The following is a 25,044-nucleotide window of genomic DNA, read 5'->3' on the forward strand; positions in this document are numbered from 1 at the left end:
TATATATATATATTTTTTTTTTTTTTTTTAACTTTATGTAATAGTTCATGTAACAGATGGTAAATAAAAACACTTTATTTTGCCCATACCCTGAACCATATATCCTGTCCCAAAAACATCACTGTCAGCTTTTGAAAACTACTCGATTACTTTCCGTGCTAATATAACATGAAATAACAATTCCTGCTCAAATTGGCCTCATCAAACCGAACTAGTCATCGACATGGAGCAAGATGACACCGTGAGAGTTCTGTCCGTTCTGAGTTTATACTGTATGTTACACTATGGGAGAAGATGGTGCCGTCTTGCATGTGGAGACTGTCTTGGTAACTATTCCAAACCATTCCGAGATCTAAGGACCCACACTTCTGCTGCAAGCATCAGTATTGACATCTAATTTCCAGCATGCTATGGAATTGCACACATCAACATCAAATGTTGTTCCAAGAGACACTTGCAGAAAAACATTGCTTTTTTTTTTCGACCCAAAAACATCAAAAAGCCACTATGGCATGCCTGGGGAGGCTCTGGTGGATCGTCTGATAATCAGAGGCTTGCTCATTGGATCCGGCCCCCACCATGTCCTCTCCTCATCAGCTTCCATCATTTCCATTTCATCTGGAGCTGTGGGTAATGAGGGGTCGCAGTTTCTCAGTGTCTGGCACACACATACACACCCACCCATGTACACACAGACACACACACACACACAGACACACACACACACACACACACCTCCACCCTCTGTGCGCTCCAGAGACACCCCAAGTCCAGCACCCCCCCCCCCCACACACCTCCACCAGTCATACACATCTCACATCTAGATGCCATGTGGGTACAATAAAGTGAAGGAAAAATAGACGTTGCATCAGTGATCTAACCCTCACCAGCAGATTTACTGAGCGACCGCCCTTGGGCGTAGAGTAGACAGCCAGTGGAAGAAGGAAATGCACCCCTTTTCTTGGAACCTGAAGGAGAGACCTGTGAATCAAAGTCAACCGCCTCCCCCCAAATATACCCCTCTTGAATTCTTAACATCTTCAATGGAGCGATCATTTTCTGAAGTCAAGTTTGCTGTTGAGACTTCTTGTCTTGATGGTTAAAAAAGTGTGGAAAAAGATTGATTTACTTTTTTCCAATGACTTCTCACTCAGTCAGAGGTTTTCCCCACTCAAAGGGACCCCAACCACCGCAAGGTCAGATCCGATGCTACAACATCGATGGGTGACCAAACGCTGTTCCCTGTTCTGATGGACCCCCTTTTCTGGCTGAGGTAATGGACTGGCAGGGTGGTGAGGGGGATTAACCAGGCTCACAGGAAGAGGTGAGGATTAGCAGGCGGGCACGCAAGCAACACACTGACTTAAAGTTTTCCCCTTGAGACAACTTGGAGGCCAAAAGCTCCCCGCAGTGTCAATAATTTGTCTGGAATAATTGAGTGTGTGGACGTTCTTGTGTGTGTATTAGGGCGGTGTACGTATGTAGTCCGCGTGCAATGCACTGTGTGTGTGTGTGGGGGGGGGTGTCTCAGGGTCTCAGGCCTGGCCATCGGTATGAAGCCTCCGGTGAAGGGGTTTCTCTGAGAAAGTGGAGGACCCTCGCTGTCAGTCAGGAATCTCGAGAGACCCCTAATCGCATGGCAGCATCGCCGCGCTCTAAGCTGCAAAAAGTGTGTTTTTCATCTCCAACCTCTTTGCAGTGACATTTAGGAGCGATGCAGTGCTTGGTGTTTTTAGGACGCCTGAAACGCTCCATGCGATTGTTATGAATGCTGTGCGTTAACTTGGCGCGTATACAAATTTCATCCATTTTGCCCCATCTACATCATTTGCTTGCCTTAAATCCTTAATCCAATTGAATTGCCTATCATATCGACCACAAGCACAAATTTGGTATCTGTAGCAAAACCAACCCTTTCATTTTATTTGTTTGATGCTTCTCTTTAGAACATTTTTACAGCATGTTTGTATCATTTGTACTGACAAAAAACGTTCACTTTAAACATTGGGGAATTGACTGACAGCATTGAGCCTGCTGGTTGTTGGGAGAGCTGAGTCACAAATGACTACATTGCCATCTGGTGGCCTACAATAAAACAACTCTTTGTCGTTTCATGTAGGAAACATATCACATTTTTTTTATTGTTGTTTTTTATTGTTCAAAGTGTTTTTTCCCCCCCTTAAATGCAGTTTCATAGTCTTAAAACTGATGCATGATGAAAAAAGGGAACCAGGATGGCAGATTAGATTGTGAAAGAGTACCCTATAGTTACGTGAGGTGACATGATACCAACAAAAGATGAACGGAGCAATAAACATGACTCGGAGGGATTCCGCATAGGCTGCGTGCCAACACACCGCTGGCTTTTATCTATATGGTTGACTTGAATATCGAGGACAAATGTGACCAGACCGGTTGAGAACCGCTGGCCTACACCCTACAAAGCCAATGTACAACATGAGATTATATGTTTCAATCTTAAACCTTTTCTCCATTTGTTGTTTTTGTGACATAACATAACACCGCCATTCACCTAAACTGCAGGTGGGGCCCTATCTTGCGTTTACATAAAAAGGCATATATGACGCACACGCCTGGTATAGGCTTCACTTCTTTTGAAGTTAGTTGTTTGCCATGTGTATCCCGATAACAGCCCCCACGGCCTCCGTGACATAGCCGGGGGTTACTTTGGTTTGTCGGTAAGGGAGGAAATGTATTTCCCATTTCAAAAGGTAATTTTGTACAAGGATGGACATATATTTTGTGGCAAATGCAAGTTTTAGGATATTCAGGCTTGTCTTGATAGTTGATTAACTGTATAGAGCACATAATTCACTTGTGTTTTAATATCTATTCAAACATGTTCCATTTTTGAAAATAGTTGATCGCTCTTGTCTTTATTCTTAATTTTCTTCATAAAAAAAAAAAAAAATGTCCAATGCCTCATGTCAATGCAAGGTAAAATTCCACAAACTTTTTGGGGAAGTTTTCATTTTCTCTATATTCAAGTTTTCAGAACAGATCAATACCAATTTCATCACACACACACACACACACACACACACACACACACACACACACACACACACACACACACACACACACACACACACACACACACACACACACACACACACACACACACACACGTGTAATGGATGATAAAAAATAATGCCCTTGTGCCTGAAGTGGGAAAACGTTTCCTGGGTAGCTTAACAGATACGTATATTAAACTATGAATTGTCAACAAGATTCGTTCTTTGTTATTGAACATTCTGAAAATAGAAAGGCTAGTTGGCACCCATCTCATTGAATGACTCATAAGGAGATAAAAGCATCAGCAGCATGTTTATGAGATTTGTAGCTCCCCCCCTACTGTCCAATTTCTGGTGTGATTTAGGTTTGGCGCTGATTGACCTTTTTGTAAAGCATCGATGGCTGGATATACAGACCAAGTCCTGTGAAAATCTGAATTATGGTGTAAGAGTTGTCTGTCCTTTTTAAACATAAAAATTTGATGTCTCTATCATTTACCATCTTACAGGAAATCTCGCAAACATTTCTGAAGAATGACCAAAATAATGATAATAGCGAACCAGCACAACAACAATATTGTTTCAATGAGTCAGAACATACATACACAGACATACACGCAGAAACGTTTGCAACTTGTCCAGACTCACACACGCACAAAAAACAGCTGTCATTTACACAGCTGTGTTGCGTCCGAGTCAACACTAGCTGTAAGTATGAGTACTCAGCTGTGCCTTTGACCATGATTCTGCACGTGCTCAGCGAGGGGGAAAAACTTGACAGGAAACAACTGGCATAGGTATTCCAATATAAAATACATGTCCCGCCGCTGAAGGCCATATTATTGAGAAACTTACCACTGCTGCAGCTCCTCACTGTGCTTAAATGCATTCGAATAATAATTTGAATAATAAAGCTTCAAGAAACATGTTGAATTTACTTTTTGAATATGGGAAGCTCGAATTATAGTAAAGCAGTCAATCAGACAGATTTACAGGTTATACTGAAAAGAAGCATTGCAAACCATACATGTCATTCATCATAATTTTTAAATTAATTTCCTTTCCCCGGCCAACGTAACAGACTAGCAAGAGGAAGTTGTGAGAAGCACAGCAAGAGGCTGCTGGTAAGTTTCTCAATCGGAAAAAGTTTAGTGAAGTATTGCTATGGAGACCGACATATCATTTATTCCAATGCCTCTGTGATTGAGAAGTTTCTGGTCTGGTTGTTATACTCAGGGGGACCTACAAAGACAGATCAACATTTTGGGGTCTTCATAAACTGTAACTTTGAATTAGAGCCCTCAGACAATAATGCAACATACCTCTAAAGTGATATAGATCAGTGGTTCCAAAACTTTTTATAGTCCGGTACCCCTTCATTCATTCAACCTGCAGCTGCTGCAAGACGTTAGCAGCAGATCCTTTACATCCTGCAAGTTGCGAGGTGGGGCCCCCATGGATCAGTCTTTTTGTTCCAGCACATCCCACAGATGCTCCATCGGATCGGACCCTAACCCCACCCATCCACATGATGTAGAAGAAAACGGGTCTCATCACCCTCACAGCAAGGAGGTCCTGGGTTCGATTCCCGCCTGGGGCGCTGTTGGCCCCGTGCTCCGGCAGGTTATCTCCCAAATAGGAGCCTTTCTGTGTGGAGTTTGCATGTTCTCCCCGTGCTCACATGGGGTTTCCTCCACCTAGCATCAGTAAGGACCCCCACCAAAAACATGCACACATCATCGTCTGACCAGCGATGGACACTTGGTACTAGGTCCCCGGGCGCGTCGACGAAGGCTGCCCACTGTTCCTGCTCTGAATGTTTATTATTAGCGGCTATAGACCTAAATCTGCCCTGAATGCATTGGTAGTCAATATACCTCTGCACAATTGGGCATGCAGGGTCTATATAGGACGCGTGTCCCATCTAGTGTAGTTGTGGTGACTGCATGGACTACACACTTCACTTCCATATAGGGTTATTGGTACAATTAGACTATCAAACATTTTGGTCCAGATTCTGAGAGTCTATTTGGTGAAATTGTTTTCTAATTGCATAAAAGGCTCTATAGGCCTTCGCTTTTAGTGCATTCACTTCCAGAGGCACTGATTTTGAGCCCCAGGTAATCATAGGACAGGGTGTGTTCTAGTGTGGTGTTTCCGAGGGTGAATATGTGTCTGTTTTCCTGAGATCTGGGCTATTTCTGGAATATCATTATTTTGGATTTTTCAAGTTTACTGTCAGGGCCCAGTTCTGACAGTATTGCTCCAGCAGACCCAGGTGCTGCTGTAGAACCTGCTCTGTGGGTGACAGCAGCACCAGGTCTGCAGATTGTTCCAACAACACTGCTAGCTCATTAATGTAGACATTAGAGAGGGTTGGAGATAAGTTGCATCCCTGGCGAACCCCTTGCCCTTGAGTGAAGAAGTCTGTTAATTTTTTGCCAATTATTATTCTGAATATTGAAGGCCAGCATTCGGGCATTGATAATGCTGCAGAAAAATCTTCTCCAGATTACTGCTTACACAGATGCCTAGTTAGTTGTTAGGGTCCAGTTTATCTCCACTCTTGTGTATTGGGGAATAGGTCCCTGACTCCAGATCTCAGGAAAGCAGCCAGCTTGAAGGATCAGGTTGAACAGTTGAAGCAGGGCCTGCTGCAGCTCAGGACTGCTGTTCTTCAGCAGCTCCATCCCGATACTGTCGGGACCGAATGATTTTCCTGATTTTAGCTTTAATGTTGTCTTCTAATTCTTATATTGTAATTTGGTAATCAAATGGGTTCGGATTGTTCTTGATAGTTGTTTCGAGTATTCTTAATTTCTCTTGTATTTGTTTCTGATTGGAGGACAGACTGTTCAGTGATGTTTCTTCAAATCGCTTTTCAAAATGATTTTTCCAAATATGACCATTTTGTATTGCCAAATGTTTATTTTCTCTGTTGTTTAGGTTGTTCCATCTTTCCCAGAATTGGTTTTGGTCGATGGACTCTTCAATTTATTTTAATATTTGATTGTAATGTTTTCCTTTTTTTGCTTCAGGGTCTGTATTCTCTCAGGGTTTCAGCATAGTTCTTACGCAGGTCCGTGTTTTGTGGTTGATGGTGTTTTTGGTTAGATAGGTTTCTTAATTTTTTTCTGACATGTTTACACTCTTCATCAAACCACTCTTCCTTTTTGGGCTTCGGTTTGATAGTGGAATTATTTTTTAGTAATATCTGCTTCATTGGCTGATTTGTGAAAAATAATCAATTTGTGTTATGGCCTTATTTATTCCAGATTGCTTTGTTTGAAATTTGGCTGAGAGGAAGTTATTAATCATGTTAGTCATTTCAGGCGAAGTGATGATGCTTTTAAATGTGACGTCACTGTCAGGATCCCATCTGTATGATGGGTGTAGTTTGAAAACTTTGCAGGCCTCAGATTCTTTTTTTGTTTGTTGTCCAATGGTTTTCAGATGGACATTTATCAGACAGTGGTCTGTAAGTGGTGTCTGTGGTCTGACAGTGAACGCACTGATGGAGGAGGTGGACCATGTCAGTGATCGCATCGTCCCAAGAGCTGAACAGTACATGAACCTCCCTAGAGAGTCCCCTTTGATCCTACCATTAAGCATGTACAGGCCTAAGGAGCGACAGAGATGCACTAACTCTTTGCCTCTTTTGTTGACCACACGGTCAGGGTTGTTTCTCTGGGGGGGTGGTGCGGTTGAGGTACAGTGAAGGCTGTCTGAATATCTGACTGTTGCCAGTAGCATCCACCATATCAGGCAGCATCAGCATATCAGCATCCAGTTCTGGCATTCAGGTCTCCCATCAGCAGAATGCTATCCTGGGCCTGGTAGTGGTTGATCTCTAGGAGATTGTCAAAAAAGTTTTCATTAAAATAGGGAGATTCCTTACCCTAACCCTAGGGGGGGGTATGTATACATATATCATTATCACATTAGATGTTGATTTTATTTTATTTAAGCCAGAGTATGGTTGGTGCTTTTTTGATTTGTTTTAATTGGCTTGACAGATCCTCTTTGTACCATACAATAACCCCACCTGAATCTCTACCGTGTTTGGTGTTTTTCTGCTTGAGGGATGGTAACAAGATTTCTGCCTATCCTGGGGGCCAGTGGGTGTCTGTGTCCTGCCAACATCATGTTTCTAGTAATATGACAATGTCATGTCCTTCCATACATGCCATAAACTCTGGGTTTGTACTCTTTGTTCCAAAAACCGAAGAGCGTAACCCTTGAATGTTCCACGAGTTAATCAAGAGAGGTTTCATTTCCTTCATATATTTTTTACATAGATATATGTACAATGACAAATAAACAATTGAGTTGCAATTAGGATCGGGCAGTAAGTTATTCTTAAAAAAAAAAAAAATAATAATAATAGTAATAATACAAATAACAATAATTTATAAATAATTTATAAATAATTTGTATTATTCATCTTCTTTTTAATAATGGTGTGTGTGTTTTTTTATTTATTTGGTTATTATTATTATTATTAACCAATCATCTTGCAGATGAGGTGCAGTAGCTGTCTTACCCCTTCAATGTCCGGGTGCCCTGAAACTGCCTGTGCATAGGTGTGCTTCCTTTCAGGGGGCAGCAGGGCTTGGGCGGTGCTGTGGTCTTGTGTGGGGTGAGGTGCCAGGTGTTATATCTCGGGGCCTGGCACCAGAGCCTGACTGCTCTATATTGGCTGAAGGACTCCTATTCTGGGTTCTGTTTAATGGGTGTCTAGGAGGCAGGGATCCTCTGGCTGGGGGTCTAGAATGCTGGGGTCCTCTGGGTGTAGGTCTAGTAGGCTGGGATCTGGTAGGTTGTTGTCTGTTGGGTAGAGCTTTCCTCAGTCTTGCTTTGTGGGATGTGAAATGTTGAAGAAGAGCTGGAGTGTCTCCCCTGAAGGGTGTGGCTCTTCTCAGGTCCTCTGCCAACATCCAGACGTAGTTCTGGGCTAGGTGTACCTTGTCGTGTAGGTGCTCGGCCGTTAGTGTGGGGTGATGGGCGATGGTGACGTGGGTCAGGCTGCCACAGTCTGTGGTGATCTTGTTGTTGATCTTGTTGATGGTGTCACAGTGGATGTCTGTCCTTGGCAGTAGGGTGGAGATGATGTTGGCTCTGGGAAATTCTCTGTGGGCTTTCGTAGGCACCTCCGTCAGGGCCTCTGCCCTGCCCTCTGCCGCACTGACAGACAAAATGAGTAAAAAAATGTATTGCAATTACCAACAGCAGACATTGAGCACTGGGGTTCCCACCCCCCCCCGGGGTGGCCGGTTGCTGGCGGGTCGGTGTTGGGGCGTGGTTGGCCGGAGGGCGGTCGGGTGGGCCCCCTGGTGCGCCTGGTGGCTTGGGATGGGCTGCAACCTGGCGGGGCTGCGCAGAGCGCCGCCAGGTGCCTTCCGGGGCCACTGGGGGGACTGCTTGCCGTTGTGGGTGTGGGTTGGAGTGTGCGGGGAGGCTGTTGGCCTTTTGCTTCGGCGGCGCGGCTTCTCTGCGGCGGGTGGCCCGGGTGCTGGGGGTGGTGGAGGGCCTGTATACCTGGGGGCCTGCCGGCATCGCCGGGGAGGGGGGGGGGGGCGGTGTGACATTGAGGTGCCCGCGTGGGCACTCGCTGCTACATGTATGGGCACTTGGCACTCACGCCGGGCGGCTGCGGTGGGGCGGGCCTCCCCCTTGTGCAGGGCGTGGAGGTCCTGCCGGGGGTCGTGATCTGGGCCCGCGCCTTGCGCCCGTGGCCCATGTTCTGTGCCGGTGGTTGCGTCTTGTGCCTGCACCCGGGGATTGGTTGTATGTGTGCGCCCCTGGGGTGCGGGGTCTCCTCGTGCTCCCTGGGACTGGATCATGCTCCACGGCCCTCTGGGGTCCCGGGGGTCTTCTGTGACTGCAGGGCAGGGTACCCGGGGATTTCCTGTAGCCGAGGGGTGCCGCGGGGCTGTTGTAGTTCGGGGGGGGGGGCTTCGGGGACCTTTCCGCTGCTTGGAGGCGCCGCGACACAAAACCGACCCTCTACACCGTATCAATGGGGATAAGTGGTGGACATCATGGACGCACGCACGCACGCACGCACGCACGCACGCACGCACACACACACGCACACCCCCCCCCCCCCCCCTCTCTTGGTTGCATTCCTCTCCTTTCCTCCCTCATTTGCTGCCATAATTATGACAGGAAAAGGCCTCATGACCAGGGTTAGGTCATCCAGTGTTCATGTTTTTGTGTAAATGTTGATTTGTCTCACCGTGGTGATTCTCCCCCTCTTGGAGTAGTGATCAGTTGTTTATAGACTCAAAAATGATAAATAGTTCTCCAAAGAGGGGGGTTGGTGGTGGTTCTCCATAACCAAAAACTGTGCTCTTGTCATTCTACAGGTCATCCACAGGACAGAGTTATTGCAGCAGTTCTTGATGATTTAAGAATAAATAAAGAGTTGCATTGCAGGTTGAGAACTTGAACTCCACTTGCAGACTAACTCTGTGTTGTATGCCCAGCATGCTGACGGCACAAGTTAAAAAAAAAAAAAAAAAAACAATCGCAAGTTGACAGAGAACATAGATGACGTGATAGCACTGCAGTCTACCAGGCCATTACGAGTGAACCGCTGTACTCATAAAATATATCACAGGAGATAACCAGGAGATCGGGCTCTACATGGATTGGCTATGGCAGGCAGTGTTGTGCTGTGTTGTCTGCTCCAATTGGCCTGCTCGCCAATTGGACATTGAGCTGAGTGCAATTTGCCCTTGTTTTTTGTGACCGCAATTATCCATTGTGGTGTTGGGGTGGTTGGTTTAAGCAGCCACACCTGTCTTGGGTCTAAGTAATTGGGCCCAGGATCAGGGTGGCTGTGTGTGTACCTGTTGCTTGTTAGAGTAATAAACGAGAAACCGATAAAACCCACACAAGAGGGTGTGTGGGGATGAGTTGGAGTCTCCATTCACGCATTCACGCCACTGCCCTAACAAATTACCTTAAAATTAATTATTTTATCTTGTCTTAAATAAACATAAAACTTAAATATTGTCGCACAGTAGATATCTTTGTTTAAGGTGTTTAATTAAAATGTCCAATTGGGTGTGCTGTGCTAGCGCCCGAGGTGTGGGGGTGATAGGCTGTTTTATTTCTTGCAAAAAACCTGCAGGTGTAACGTATCTGACCTTGTTTGGATGTAATTTATAATAGCCATAAGAAGACTGCATTCATGTGAAGAAAGTCCTATTTCAGTTTTCAGTTAATTTATTTGTTTATTTATTTATTTATAGGTTTAGAGAATACATTATTATTGTGAAGGCACTTTTCTGTTGATTTACAATGTGCAATAAAATAATTATGATCCCAAAAATAGATGAATAATCATGATAAATAATCGTGATCACAATATTGACTAAAATAATCGTGATTATCATTTTAGCAATAATCATGCTGCCAGACTTCAGAATGATAACGGCCATTAGATGCGGCATAGGAAACGCACTCACAGCCGCAAACACCACCTGATCATAGAATTACACTGTAACCCTGCCTGAACTAATGAACTTCTGCAGTCACAAAACACAACAGAGAGCCAAAGCACACTCGTCCATTGAACTTTAATAAACAGCCGTCCACCCTGGACCATGCATATTGCTGCCTGCCACTTTATTTATAAATTCGAAATTGTAATCACTGTAAACTGTATTGTGTTTACTCGATTTAACAAAATGCATAAAAAGAAAAAACAACAAACATGAGAAGTCCGGGAAGGTGCACTAAATGCTGAACCTGTCAGTGTGGCCGCAGATAACAGCACAGAATTCAGATAGGGCATTTCGAGGGACAAAATAAAATAATGGCAGATTCATAGCTAACAGATAATGATTTAAGGGCTATGATCTCAGATGGATAGAATTGGGATTTAATGGTTGAGATGATAGAAACAGTAAACTGTATTGTGTTAACTGATTTGGGGGCAAAGAGTGAACAAATAGTGTATATAATGTAATTACATGTAATGTGAGGTTCTATGCCTGTAACATGGTCGGCCGTTTTATGATTTCAGAGAGGGAGAGGTCTAAAATGGAGCATTGTCTGAGTCATTTCCTATGCCCATAAATGGCCCTGAGAAAGTACATCTTGATAGGTGGAGAGGTATGAGTCACTGACGGCAGGTCCAAGAGAGGAGAAATGGATAGAACCATATAAAAGCAGTTGACCAGCTGCAGTGGGGCATTCGGCTACGAAGACCAAGCAATTACATCCAGGAAGTGAGGCATGCCAAAGTCGTCTTTGGAGAACTGGATCGAATCCCCCAGCTTTCAGCCTGCACACACCCGCAGGGCTGGAACCCCATTATCCAGCCTGCAGGGTAGGAACCCTATTGTTTTGGGTCGGATTTTTATTATTTTTCGCCTTGCCATTTTTCAGGCTAAAAGTGTCTGAAACACGACAACCGCTGGACCTATGGACACGGTTGAGGTCTCGTTAGAACCGGGATGTCACAGACATCTCATGGATAAAGTTCATCCATATTGATCAACCGTAAGAGCAGGAATTAGTGAAAAACCAATTAAATTTGACCGGATATGTAGCCAAATGTTCGTGTGTCGCCCACATGCCAAGGTTATAAAACTTGAGTGGAATGAGCAGGTTTTTTTGTATAAATATAATGAAGTCATAATTTGACAAATATATTGCCTTACTTTGAAACAGAAACAGAAACAGTCTTTATTCATCACGCAACACACCACACTATAACACATGCTTGCACACACACACACACACACACACATGCACATGCTTTGATGGTGGCCAGTGAAATGGATTCTCTGCTTTTAACCCATCCTGGGTTGTCCTTCCTCCGGGGGCACAGCCAGGAGCAGTGGGCAGCATACGTGGACGCGCCCGGGGACCAGGTGATAAATGTCCATTGCTGGTCAGACAATGATGGGTGAATGTTTTTGGTGGGGGTCCTTACTGACGTGAGGTGGAGGAAACCCCATGTGAGCACGGGGAGAACATGCAAACTCCACACAGAAAGGCTCCTATTTGGGAGATAACCTGCCGGAGCACGGGGCCAACAGCGCCCCAGGCGGGAATCGAACCCAGGACCTTCTTGCTGTGAGGCAGCAGTGCAATTTGTCATGTGTATGCAAACAGTATTTGACTTTTGTATGATTAAAATCAACATTGGCTCTGTGATAGTATTCCATGTGATTATTGTTAGCAGTGAGGCCCTTCGAAGAGTTCCCTCACAAATTAGGCAAATGTAGTTGAACCTTTTGCCTAAAATCAAGCAAATTCACCCAGAATGACCGATACCATCATTATATATTGTACTGTGGGAAGGTATTTGCCCCCTTTTTTGAAACAGTTTTTGTGTATTTGTCTCACTAAATGGAAAAGAGAAGGCGAGTAAACAAAAAAAAAAAAAAAAAAAACCTTTTTAAAGATTTTTAACAATGGAAAATGTTATCAAATACCCTGTATTGCCATTGTGAAAAGGCAATTGCCCCCTAACACTTGATAAGTAGCTGCACCACCCTAAGCTGCAAGATCTTCAGCCAAAGCTGTTGGGGTGGTGGAGCAAGATGAGTTTGTGTAGTATGACACTTTGTGACATCATCATCCACTTTGACACACACACACACACACACACACACACACACACACACACACAGTGGCAGGTTGTCTAGTAAGCTGTCTACTATGGTTGCCGGTTCGATCCCGAGCTCCTCTTTGTAGCGTGCTAATGTCTCCTTGAACAACCCCCCTAACTGCTCCCCGGGTGCCTCTATATGGCAGCCCACTGCTCCTTAATACGTCAGTTACTAGGATGGGTAAATGCAGCTTGATGTTCCTGTGACTACAGCTGCAAATATTATTAAGACATTTAAGGTCCATTGGATTGTAGCCAACCTCCCTGGCCACAAGAGGAAAATCGACCCCAGATTGAACAGAAGGATAGTGCAAATGGTAGAAAAAGAGCCAAGGACAACTTCCAAAGAAGAATAAGTTGAACTCCAAGGTCAAGGTAAATCAGTGTGTGATCACAAGACACTAGGCTCCATGGAAGAAGACCCAGGAGGACCCCACTTTTGAAAGAAAAACATAAAAAAGCCAGACTGGAATTTGATCAAATGCATATTGACAAGCCACAATGCTTCTGGGAGACAAGAGTCAAGACTGGAGCTTTTTGGCAGGTCACAGTGCTATGTTCACAGACGAAAGAAAAGAACACCATAGCTACTGTGAAACATGGAGGAGGCTTGGTTATGTTTTGGGGCTGCTTTGCTGCGTCTGGCACTGGGTGCCTTGAATCTGTGCTGGGCACAATGAAACCTCAAGACTATCAAGGTATTCTGAAGCGAAACATACTGCCCAGTGTCAGAAAGCTCCGTCTCAGTCGCAGGTAATGGGTCCTCCAATAGGATAATGACCCAAAACACACAGCTAAAAGCACCCAAGAATGGAAAAGAACAAAAGATTGGACTATTCTGAAGTGACCCTCTATGAGCCCTGATCTGAATACTATTGAACATCTATGGAAAGAGCTGAGACATGCAGTCTGCGGAAGGCACCCTTCAAACCTAAGACAGCTGGAGCAGTTTGCTCGGAAAAGTTGGCCAAACTACCTGTTGACAGGTGGCGAAGTCTCATTGAGAGCTACAGAAATCCCTTGATTGCAGTGATTGCCTCTCAAGGTTGTGCAACGAAATATTAGGTTAAGGGTCCCATTATTTTTGTCCATGCCATTTTCATTTTTTTTAATATGTAAAATATTCTGATAAATCAAAAATCAAGTCTGATTTCTATTAAATATGGAATAAACAATGATGGATGCCAATTACTTTTGTGAGTTTCAAGTTATTTCAGAGAAAATTGTCGTCCTTTTGTCGTCCAAGGGTACCAACAAATGTGTATATGCATCTGTATATAAGCTACATAGTGCTGTCTCAATCGCACTGTAGTGGTTGCAAACTGTGTGCGTGTATCGCCTTCCTGTTTGACGTCGACGTGGCATTTTGGTTGATATTTTATATCTTTTGCCTTTTTGTAAATAAACACATTCTGTTCACATCTACCGTGATGCTGTCCCTCCTTATTTAGCGGCATTCAAGCCAGTCGAAACACACAAACTGTAGGAGTTGAATACAGTCCACAACATATTCCTGTTTGTGTCCTCACACATGGAGTTTGCTTGCAGCTCCAGAGCAACAGATCTGAATCGTGTCCATTTTATTTTAGTCCCAAAGGTTCAAAAAGTTGATGAAATGTCTCAGAGGGACACACATTGTTTAGTCCGTTCGAATGGAACCATGTTGTTGCGAATTTCCACTTGTGACATCATGAACCAATGTTATACAAGTCCAGTTTATGTCTCTGGGTGATCATTCAGAGAGTTGGGTTGTGTAGACCGCACAGCAGAGGAGCTGATGCGGCGTTCAATGCGGACTGGGAAAATTGTAACTTGTTCTGCGTTTCACAAAACCCGGAAAACTGTAATATGTACCTAACACGACTAAACTGGACCCCGTGTATTGCCGCCTGCAGCAATATTTCTTATTAGTTTACTATTCTTGTTTTTATTTATATTTTACTATTCCTGTTCTTATTTTTAATTCTTATTCTAACCAGACTGTATGGTATTGATTGATTGCCCCGCTGTAATGCTTATACTAAATAAACATTATTCCTGCATTTAAAGTGAAAGCTTTATAGTAATTTATTATGGAAAGAACATCATCACTGGAGTATTGATAATCCTTGTTTACTGTAAAAAGTTAGGAAACTGCGCATTATAGGATCTAAACGGTAAGTCCAGCCTCCCATATTAAAAATAACTCCTTGTGGCATACTTGCCTCTAAATTAATTCCCAGCAACCACACCAACTTGCACTCGATCAGAGAACAGCTGTCGTTTACTGAAGTGGCTTCGAGTTTTATTCTATCGTAGTTCACTTATAGGGTATAGCCGGAGCTGAAACAAGGGAGGCTTTGGGATGTAAACAGCAGCTGGATGAATGTTCTCAAAAACTGGCCTGAGTTATTTTAGAATCCGGTATAGTTGCAATGCTTTGCAGGCTAAAAATCTAACCCATTAGAAGGAGGGCTAGTCCAGAGTGCTGTTAGGCGCTATTGTGCCGGGAGGCATTTCATATTAATAACAGTTGATAGTTTGCAAACGTGTTCCTTTGCAGGGAGAAGTTTTTTGTTGGGCGAATAGTACACTATAATGTTGCAATGTTAGGTACGTTGTGGTATAAACTGCCTCTGTTATTGGAGCCAAAGCCAAATTTGTCCTTTTTTATTGCACTAAACAAGTTGTCTCCTCTACTTCTGTATCTCTGAGCCTGAACAAGAAAATTCCCTCGACCCTCCGCAACGCGCAGAGAGAAAATGGCCACCCGAATTGGTGGGTGAAAAGAACGATTCTCTGATATCATACCTCTAGACCATATAGTCATATTTTGTTGGGGGTTTATGCACGGCATAAACTTCCGCCGCCGTCTTGCCCTCCCCGTGCATTGTGGGATACGCTTGCCAGCATACAGTAGCGTAATATTTTGTTGGTTGGTTGGTTGGTGTCATCTACTATGGTTTGGGACATACTTAAAATGCCCACATGCTCATAGAAAATAATATGCTAGTAGGCCATTTGAGACGCACCAATAGGAATAGTAAAACAGTAATTAGAAACAGAACAGTAAAGGCGGTTAATTTGTAGGTTTTTTTTATACACCTTTTCCTCATCAAAAATAATCAACTATAAAAACATCTGGCATCATTTAGGCATTCATACAGTACATGAATTGAAAGTGATTAGTAGACTTAAAAAAAAAATATATATATATATTCACAATAGTCGTCCAAATCGCAATCAATCAATCAATCTCTTACAAATAACTATCTTGAGCTAACAAGGCCGCGTCAGATAAAAAACATTTAATTCCTTCTGAAGAAAATATATAAAAGATCCGATTTAATACAAAACTTTATTTTGTTTTAGGGAAGAAAAAAAACAGGCAGGATAGGTCAGTCTAAGGCAGCGTTGGTCTCAACAGTGCATACTGTAATTCATCCAAATCAATTAGCAAGTAACGGAGCTAAGACTTATTTGTGTACCAAGTTTAATAAAAAATGGTTGTGTTTTTTATAGTGGTTTGAATCTATCCACCCAGGGGGAAAAAAAACCTAAATGAATGGAAGCTGAACTTGCATTTATTTTCACAGTGACCATTTTGCAAAGCTTTGCGAATGTTCGAGGATTTTTACGTATTACATTTTGTTGCATCGCAGTTGTTTGTTGATGTGCTCAAATTACGTTAAAATCTACTCATCTTAAAAAGATTGTTGTGAAATTGTTTTGTCTTAATACCCACTTGATACAGTTTTCTTTCTTGAGCCATTTAAGGCATCTGCAAAACAAAATAAATCCTCAATTTTGATTCTTGAAACGTCAACAGACAGGCTGCTTGCTTCATTCCCAAAGATGTCCCCCAGAAAGAAAAAAGAAAAAAGTAAACAAATAATGCGTTCCCTGTATTCCCAGTGTCTTATATGTCAAATTTGCAGTTCAACATTGAACAGGCTCTACAACTTCCTGAGAAAAGATTGTTACCGTTTTGTTTTATTTAAGCTGATTAAATGGCTCTTTGGTTCCCTGGGACCTGAGACACTCGAGGAGTCCAGAGGTTTTTAGTGAGTGGAAATGAGAAGCCGAGCTCTATCAAAGTTTAAAAGAAAGGTGTTCTTATCTCTGTATGAGGTGGATCCTCAGAAAAGTTCAGGAGAAGATGAGATAAAAAACACCTAGAGATCTGCAAGTGTCAGCGTGTCTTCCGGTAGTAAACGAAGGCTGTCACAAGCACCATCGACGCAAAGATGGCCACTGTTCTCCACCGAGAAATGCCACTTATCACCCCTTCCTGTGGTATGAGAGGTTAAAAAAAAGAAAAAGGTCTTTATTTAGAAAACAGACAGTCCAAGGCCCAGGTCACACCAGAAATTAGCTATGTGCAATTCCTTTGTGTCCGCAGGAACTGGATTCAAAGCTTAAATAAGTAAGCTAGCTAGCTGGTTAATCAAATAGTTAGCTTGCCAAACCATGACAAACGTCAACTCGGAAAGCATTTACTGAAATTTAGAATTATCATGATTACTAGCGCCGTCAAAGTTAACATGTTACACATTTTTTAATGTAGTTTATGCAGTTTCCTAGTTTGACCCAAACACGTGCACTCTCAATTTACTTTCACTTTCTATGTTTGAATGACGGAGAAGGCAGCTGCAACATGCTGCCAACTACTGTCGTGCTCCCGTTCAGTCTGTCTCTCCTGGAAAACCCCAGATTTCTACAGATACTCAGCATTGAGAGCAGCTGTTACATAGTTTTCAAAGTGGAATTGACTCACTCTTTGACTACAATTTTTTTTGACAAAATTCTAAGTATGAAAGGCTTCACGTTACAGATTTTATATATCGAACGCCTTGTGAATCCATCTGGGGTCCAGCAAAATTTTTATTATTTATTTCTGTTTTTTTATTTTATTGTTCTCCATGTTCTAATGCAGCATTTTATGTAAACATGCATGTTTGCCTTAGCAATTGGCTCAGTGCAAAGGAATAGGAGAACAATAGTGGCCTGTCTATGGTGATGCCAATGGCAATAAATAGATATTTGAATAAGTGTTTCCGTTCTCAATAATCAAATCATGCTATGGCTATCACTTGGTGCACTTCTTTTAAAAAAGAAAACTCTTTTGTCATTTCAAAGTCAGGTAAATTAAAAAAATTGCGATTCATCACAATTAATTACTTTAATCGCTACACAGCACTTTCGAGGTCGCAAAAGGCCAACACAACTTTGGTATAGATTACCGCCTCATATTTTTGTGCCAACATTCAAAGATTAATACATCTACTTTGCTCCTGGTAGCCAAATCACTGATCACATGGTTTCCATTGAACTCAATTGAATATTGCTGAAAAAAATGCCGGGTGTGACCAGGCCTTTATACACATCGCCTTCAAAATTCTTATTTTAAAGTGGGGCAGCAATCTAATATTTATGTATTAGAGGAATAAATTGAAAAATGCAGGATAAGGATAGATGGGGACTCTGAACTCACCCAGCCACCCTGCTGTAGGATCCACGAGTAAAGTTTCTCTCTGATGAACTGGAGAACCCAGCTGATGATGGTCCGAATATTCTCCAGATGGTCCGTGGTCAATGCCTAAGAAGAAAATCAAAAACATCCATCCATTTTCTTGCAGCTGAGTTTGTCCTTCGAAACCTTCACGTCAGTGCCCCCCCCCCCCCACCACCCCCAATCCATCCATCACTCTCTGCAGTTCAATGGCAATCCAGAATGTTCTCAAAACAGGATACAGAGATGGCACCGGTCAGATACAAGCAAAAATAATAATAAATAAATGTAGAAAATTGAACCCATGGAGGCAGATAACTATCATCCACTTCACCTTGTATATGAGTCGGTAGGCAAGATGGAAGAGGGCCACGACTCTGCCCCAGTTTATGCCGTCGGTGAAGATGCTTCTAGCCACCTTCATGAAAACATCCTGGGCACAGTTTGCCTGTACCTGACTAATCAAGCTGTTGACAAAAGAAAAGGATAAAGGATGAATCAAAAGTATTGATACAATTGCTATTTTGTATGCCATTTGGACAAAATAACCATATTCAGTCATTTCAAGATCATTTGCATCACTGTTTCCAAAATAGAAATTCTAATACAAAATGTATCACAGTGTTGTTTCTAATTTAAATCACAAAATGAGGACAGACTTTTGTCTGACACAATAAATTAAAGAAACAAGTAACAAACAAGTGCACTCTATTACACTTGACAATTTAATCAACCAGCTGTTCACCTTCTTTTGCATCTTCTCCATTTGTGTTGACGGTCATATCAGACACATTTTAAAAGGATAATTTTGTACGTTTTCAACCAAGGCCTTATTAAAATGCCGGTTCCGGTCATTCATGTAATATGAACCGCTTAAACGTTTGCCCCATTGGACTGCACAGTGAGAGACTGCAGCAGAGTGGAACGTTTCTCAATAGTACAGCAATCAGTGAGGTTGTGCTATGAAAGATTTAAATGATGGGGAAGCAACATTTAAAAGATGAAATGTTCTAAAGTTTGCTCAGAGTTAAGAATTGTTATGGAAGCGGCATTGGGGCCTCGCTAGTTAAAATAGCTACAAAATGGGATACTCATCACATCGAGTCAGCTGGATTCATCCAATTCAGTTTAAACCACAAAATAAATATGCGTGTTGACTGGGATATGGGGCTGGTGTGCAGCAAAAGCTTACTGCTGGAGTTCAGCATTCTCATTCATCTCATTGGCGATCTTCAGCAGCTGCTCCACCACCTCCTTGATATGTGGATCGTGCTGTTCATTGAGCCGCCCGCCCAAATCGACGGAGGAGACGTGTCTGCCTGGATCCTCTGCACTGATTCGTCCGATTACGTATCTGCGAGAAAAGAAGGCAGGGTTATTTTGTTTGCAAGTGAGTAGTTATAGAGAGGAGTGTGGTAAAGGGATTTACAAAAGAGCAGAACTTCCAATGAAACAAACTATGTGAAATGTTTGGTCGACCGAAACTTGAAAGAATACACGAGAACTAAATGATGACTAAATGGTTTGATTAAACTCTAACCAGAAGCAAACAAATATTCAGGAATTTTTGACGGAAATGTTTTCACAATTTATTTGGATAATGATTTCACTTTGGCCTTCATTGCTTAGTGACCAACCATCATGGCTGGTGGAAAAAGGGTTTTAAAAGGTGGTTTGGTGGCTGACCAGTAAGATGGGAGATCTAACAAATTAGTGAGGTTGGGTTTCTACTGTATGTGGGTGTCAGCAGCCGTGATGATAATTAGCCACTCACTTACCCTCTTAAAAGTACAGCTCCTTGTTCCATGATGGGGTCATCAACGACATCTAAAAAGGGAAATGTTCATTATTAGATCCAGAATCATTGAATCATTGTCAACTTTTACAGTTTTATGTTGTGTTGTTTGTTTAAGTTGCCATCTCCTGCAGCCGGCAAATGTTTCCCCCTCCATGTAAACAGATAGACTGATAGGAGATCGGGGTGCATGGAGAGCCAAGTTCACATTTCATGTTTATCCCTGAGCATTTTGTAAGCTTCTATCTGTTTTATCCTGTTATTGTAATGCACTCACCGAAAAAAAATAAATAAACAAATTAAACAAAATTATTTTATAATTATATATAAGAATCTGTACAAGTAACCTGGAGACGCAACAATCGCAGACCAATCGCGCCACGCGAGACCAACATCAAATCCTACATCTGCCAACATCAAATCCTCCATGCAATTAATAAAGAGAATTTTTTTTTTATATCCACAGTTTTCATTTAAGCCATTTAAGTGCGATATTCCAGAGAAAACGGCTTCTACTGGCTCCGTGATAGGGTTGTGAAGTTTGCAAATAATTAGAATCTTTTGGGTGAACAAACCGAACCACTTCCTGAAATGATCCGTTCCTTAATCAGTTCAGTTGAGCCCTCAGTCAGCTGCGAGCAAACGTGATTCGGAATCATGTTCACTCGCACTGAGTGAGTTTGTTCATCCCTGCGAACAAATCACTGATTCAGTGAATCACTGAACGGCCCCTTTTCACCCAAAAGACTTGACTTGTTCGTGAACGACACAACACTATCACAGAGCTGGTAAAGCCGTTTTCTCAGGGATATTGCACTTAAATGGCTTAAATAAAAAAACATGGATTCCTATAAAATAAAGTTTTTCTATTTATCAATTGCATGGACGAACCAGATCAAGTATTTGGACATGACAGTCTCGTGTGGCACGATTGGTCTTGCCTTGGCCTCCAGATTCCCCAATCTGATCGCGCATCTGCGGGATGTGCTGGAACAACAAGCCTGATCCATGGGGGCCCCATCTCACAACAATTAAAGGATCTGCTGCTAACGTCTTGGTGCTAAATACGACAGGACACCTTCAGAGGTCTCGTGGAATCCATGCCTCGACGGGTCAGAGCTGTTTTGGCATCACTACGGAGACCTACACAATTTAAGGCAGGTGGTTTTAATATTGTGGCTGATCAGTGTATATGGCTGGACCGATGTATGAAACACTAGAGGGCTTTTAATTTAAAACAAATTTTAACAAGAATAAATGTTCAGTCTCTCAGAAGAATATTTACAGCCTTTGATGAGCAGCTTTTGCCGGAGCCCTGAAAACGCCACCCGGGTGGCCCGTGGCAGGCGGCACTGTTACAAAGATGTTGTGTTATGTTATGTTGGTGTCGTCGATATATCTTCAAAATGTTCAGTCTCCTTGCTGGATGTTCTTAAACATTCGGAATAGGGATGTTCCTAACAACTTATTTCCGAGTCGACTAGTCTAAAAGCCCGAAACATTGTCTTATTATAAAAAATTGGTATATATTGTAAGAACCATTTATGACATTCTTCAATCACCAAATTGTTTTTTAAATGCCGCTGCCCAGGCATTCGCTCAAGCTCCACCTCCCCGACGGGACGCGTGGAGGAAGGCCAGTGGTCTGCCCGAGCTTCAGCATCTCGGACAGGGACAGGGACAGGGAAAGCGCAGCAAAATAAGCGAGTCCGCAGCCCCTGAAAGCAACGAGGTCGGGGCGCTGTAAAGCCGGCGGCTGTCCGGGCTACTTCACTGGGATTACGGCCAGGTCCCGAGAAGGGAGTTACTGAGTCCCCCAAGAAATACGCCTGACGAGGGGTGCCTTATGAGGGGATGCCGACACCTGGAAAACAATCATCCATACACCACATTTCAGTGCAAATTCTGTAGGTTGCCCCCCGAAAGCCGACGAGTCGAATCACAAGTCGAAAAGACTTTCCCCTCCTTCCCTTCCCCTCCAGTCAGTGTTCAATACAATAAGATAAAACAGGGATAAAATTACAAGGAGGAATTATAAATCAGGGAATAATTTTTTTATGTATTCACGTCAGGACACAAACACATAAAGATAGGAGATGTCTCTTTTGATAATAGCGAAAATGCTTCTTAGACGAATATGCAATGAATCTTATTGCAAGTCAGAGAACAGGTTATACAGCCTAAATAATAGGAAATCAGTGTCCTTAAATTTTCCAATACCGTTAACAGCCGAGGTTATGTCTGAGCGTATCGATACTACGGTCTTTAATAATTTAGCCCCGGGGCCCGTTTAATACTAGGGTCGTGCTCCATTCCTCCGTGTGGGGGTCACGGAGGAACGGAGCGCGAGCCTAGTGTGAGACACAGTGGAATATTCGCATTGAACAGCCGAATTCCATTCAACTGACAAAATTCTGAGTAGGGTACAGCCCTAAAATGATGTCAATATGAGGGATACAGTGGGCCCACAGTTTGGTATGTATTATGGTTTTGGGGCCACGGTAATCGGACAGTTTCGGTATCTTAAAATGTAAGACATTTTGTTAATAAAATAAAGACATTTAAAAAGGTGTAAAAAAAAGTTTCAAAAAATGTTTATAGTCTGCCATAAATAACAAGTTAAATATGTTTGTATGACTGTGGGGGGAGGGGGGAGACGGGGTTCAAGTTCATTGGTAAGTTCTAATTTGCATAAGTTCATCTGATTTGAGGGGAGGTGTCCAGGATAGTGGGTATTTGGCCCAGGTGTCTAGGGGGTAGGTTCCAGGCGTAGAGTCAGAGTATGGAAAAAGAGGACAAAGGGGAGTGAGATGAGCGCCAGGTGGGAGTGTCTGAAGAGGAGTCTGTAATAAAGAGGGACACGGCCATCGCAGGGGGTTATTTTCCGACTGGACACCTTGATTGAATGCACTCTTTAAAAAAAACACTATGTAGTTTTATCTTGTGTTTCTATTGAAAAGACTTGCGTAGTTGAAAAGAAAAAAAATAAAATACCTCTCGCACAAAAATAGAGAAATGTTGTACATTTACAGCACATAGAGCCTTTACCAGCGTTTCTGTTAACCGCTAATTGCCGATTTTGACTGAGAGGTCCAAGTCCAACATATTTAAATCTCTCCATACACACACACACACACACACACACACACACAGTGGGGCAAAAAAGTATTTTGTCAGCCACCAATTGTGCAAGTTCTCCCACTTACAAAGATGAGAGAGGCCTGTAATTTTCATCATAGGTGCACTTCGACTATGAGAGACAGAATGGGGGGAAAGAATCCAGGAAATCACATTGTAGGATTTTTAATGAATTAATTGGTAAATTCCTCTGTAAAATAAGTATTTGGTCACCTACAAACAAGCGAAATTTCTGGCTTTCACAGACCTGTAACTTTTTGTTTAAGAGGCTCCTCTGTCCTCCACTCGTTACCTGTATTAATGGCACCTGTTTGAACTCGTTATCAGTATAAAAGACACCTGTCCACAACCTCAAACAGTCACACTCCAAACTCCACTATGGCCAAGACCAAAGAGGTGTCAAAGGACACCAGAAACAAAATTGTAGACCTGCACCAGGCTGGGAAGACTGAATCTGCAATAGGTAAGCAGCTTGTGAAGAAATCAACTGTGGGAGCAACTCCTAGAAAATGGAAGACATAAAGACCACTGATAATCTCCCTCGATCTGGGGCTCCACGCAAGATCTCACCGCGTGGGGTCAAAATTATCACAAGAACGGTGAGCAAACATCCCAGAACCACACGGGGGGACCTAGTGAATGACCTGCAGAGAGCTGGGACCAAAGTAACAAAGGCTACCATCAGTAACACACTACGCCACCAGGGACTCAAATCCTGCAGTGCCAGACGTGTCCCCCTGCTTAAGCCAGTACATGTCCAGGCCCGTCTGAAGTTTGCTAGAGAGCATTTGGATGATCCAGAAGAGGATTGGGAGAATGTCATATGGTCAGATGAAACCAAAATAGAACTTTTTGGTAAAAACTCAACTTGTCGTGTTTGGAGGAGAAAGAAAGCTGAGTTGCATCCAAAGAACACCATACCTACTGTGAAGCATGGGGGTGGGAACATCATGCTTTGGGGCTGTTTTTCTGCAAAGGGACCAGGACGACTGATCCGTGTAGAGGAAAGAATGAATGGGGCCATGTATCATGAGATTGAGTGAAAACCTCCTTCCATCAGCAAGGGCATTGAAGATGAAACGTGGCTGGGTCTTTCAGCATGACAATGATCCCAAACACAACGCCCGGGCAACGAAGGAGTGGCTTCGTAAGAAGCATTTCAAGGTCCTGGAGTGGCCTAGCCAGTCTCCAGATCTCAACCCCATAGAAAATCTTTGGAGGGAGTTGAAAGTCCGTGTTGCCCAGCGGCAGCCCCAAAACATCACTGCTCTACAGGAGATCTGCATGGAGGAATGGGCCAAAATACCAGCAACAGTGTGTGAAAACCTTGTGAGGACTTACAGAAAACGTTTAAACTCTGTCATTGCAAACAAAGGGTATATGACAAAGTATTGAGATTAACTTTTGTTATTGACCAAATACATATTTTCCACCATAATTTGCAAATAAATTCTTTAAAAATCAGACTGTGATTTTCTGGATTTTTTTTTTCTCATTTGTCTCTCATAGTTGAGATATACCTATGATGAAAATAACAGGCCTCTCATCTTTTTAAGTGGGAGAACTTGCAGAATTGGTGGCTGACTAAATACTTGTTTGCCCCACTGTATGTATGTAATATATATATATATATATATATATATATATATATATATATATAGTTTATATTCATATTATACATGTAAAAAGTAAATGCTGAAAACATGTGAAAAGACTGAACGACGTAGTACTGAGTTGTGGAGTTAGACCGTTAAGCTGTTTCTCACCATTTTTCATCATCATGAGCTGATGATGTAGATGGGTCACACTCAGCATGGCACCTCCCCCTAACACTATATAAACACCAGGTCGGACCGTCGGAGCATCTGTAGTGAAATAAGCTGAGCTAACAGCTGTTGGTAATAATCACCTGGAGTAAAAGGCATCTTCAGGGAGACTGTGAACTCATGCCAAG

The 25,044-nt window shown here is 42.7% G+C and overlaps 1 protein-coding gene across 3 annotated transcripts in view; it reads right to left on the reverse strand.

The window, feature by feature from the left end:
- LOC307227661 (apoptosis regulator BAX) overlaps positions 1-25,044 on the reverse strand; it is a 42,637-nt gene that overhangs the window by 12,748 nt on the left and 4,845 nt on the right. Inside the window, exons 2-6 of one of the 3 annotated variants that reach the window (XM_079997051.1) lie at positions 19,936-19,984; positions 19,350-19,511; positions 18,492-18,624; positions 18,140-18,244; positions 16,821-16,936 (exon numbers count right to left, since the gene is read on the reverse strand). In XM_079997051.1, coding sequence (XP_079853177.1) covers positions 16,838-16,936; positions 18,140-18,244; positions 18,492-18,624; positions 19,350-19,511; positions 19,936-19,984 — 548 coding nt within the window. In that variant the 3' untranslated portion in view covers positions 16,821-16,837. Of the gene's footprint in view, positions 1-15,724; positions 16,937-18,139; positions 18,245-18,491; positions 18,625-19,349; positions 19,512-19,935; positions 19,985-25,044 lie in introns of those variants that run through there. The other 2 variants (XM_079997050.1, XM_079997052.1) reach the window with 2 other exon arrangements.

Source organism: Zeus faber, assembly GCF_960531495.2.
Source record: "Zeus faber genome assembly, chromosome: 3".
NCBI classification, from domain to species: domain Eukaryota; kingdom Metazoa; phylum Chordata; class Actinopteri; order Zeiformes; family Zeidae; genus Zeus; species Zeus faber.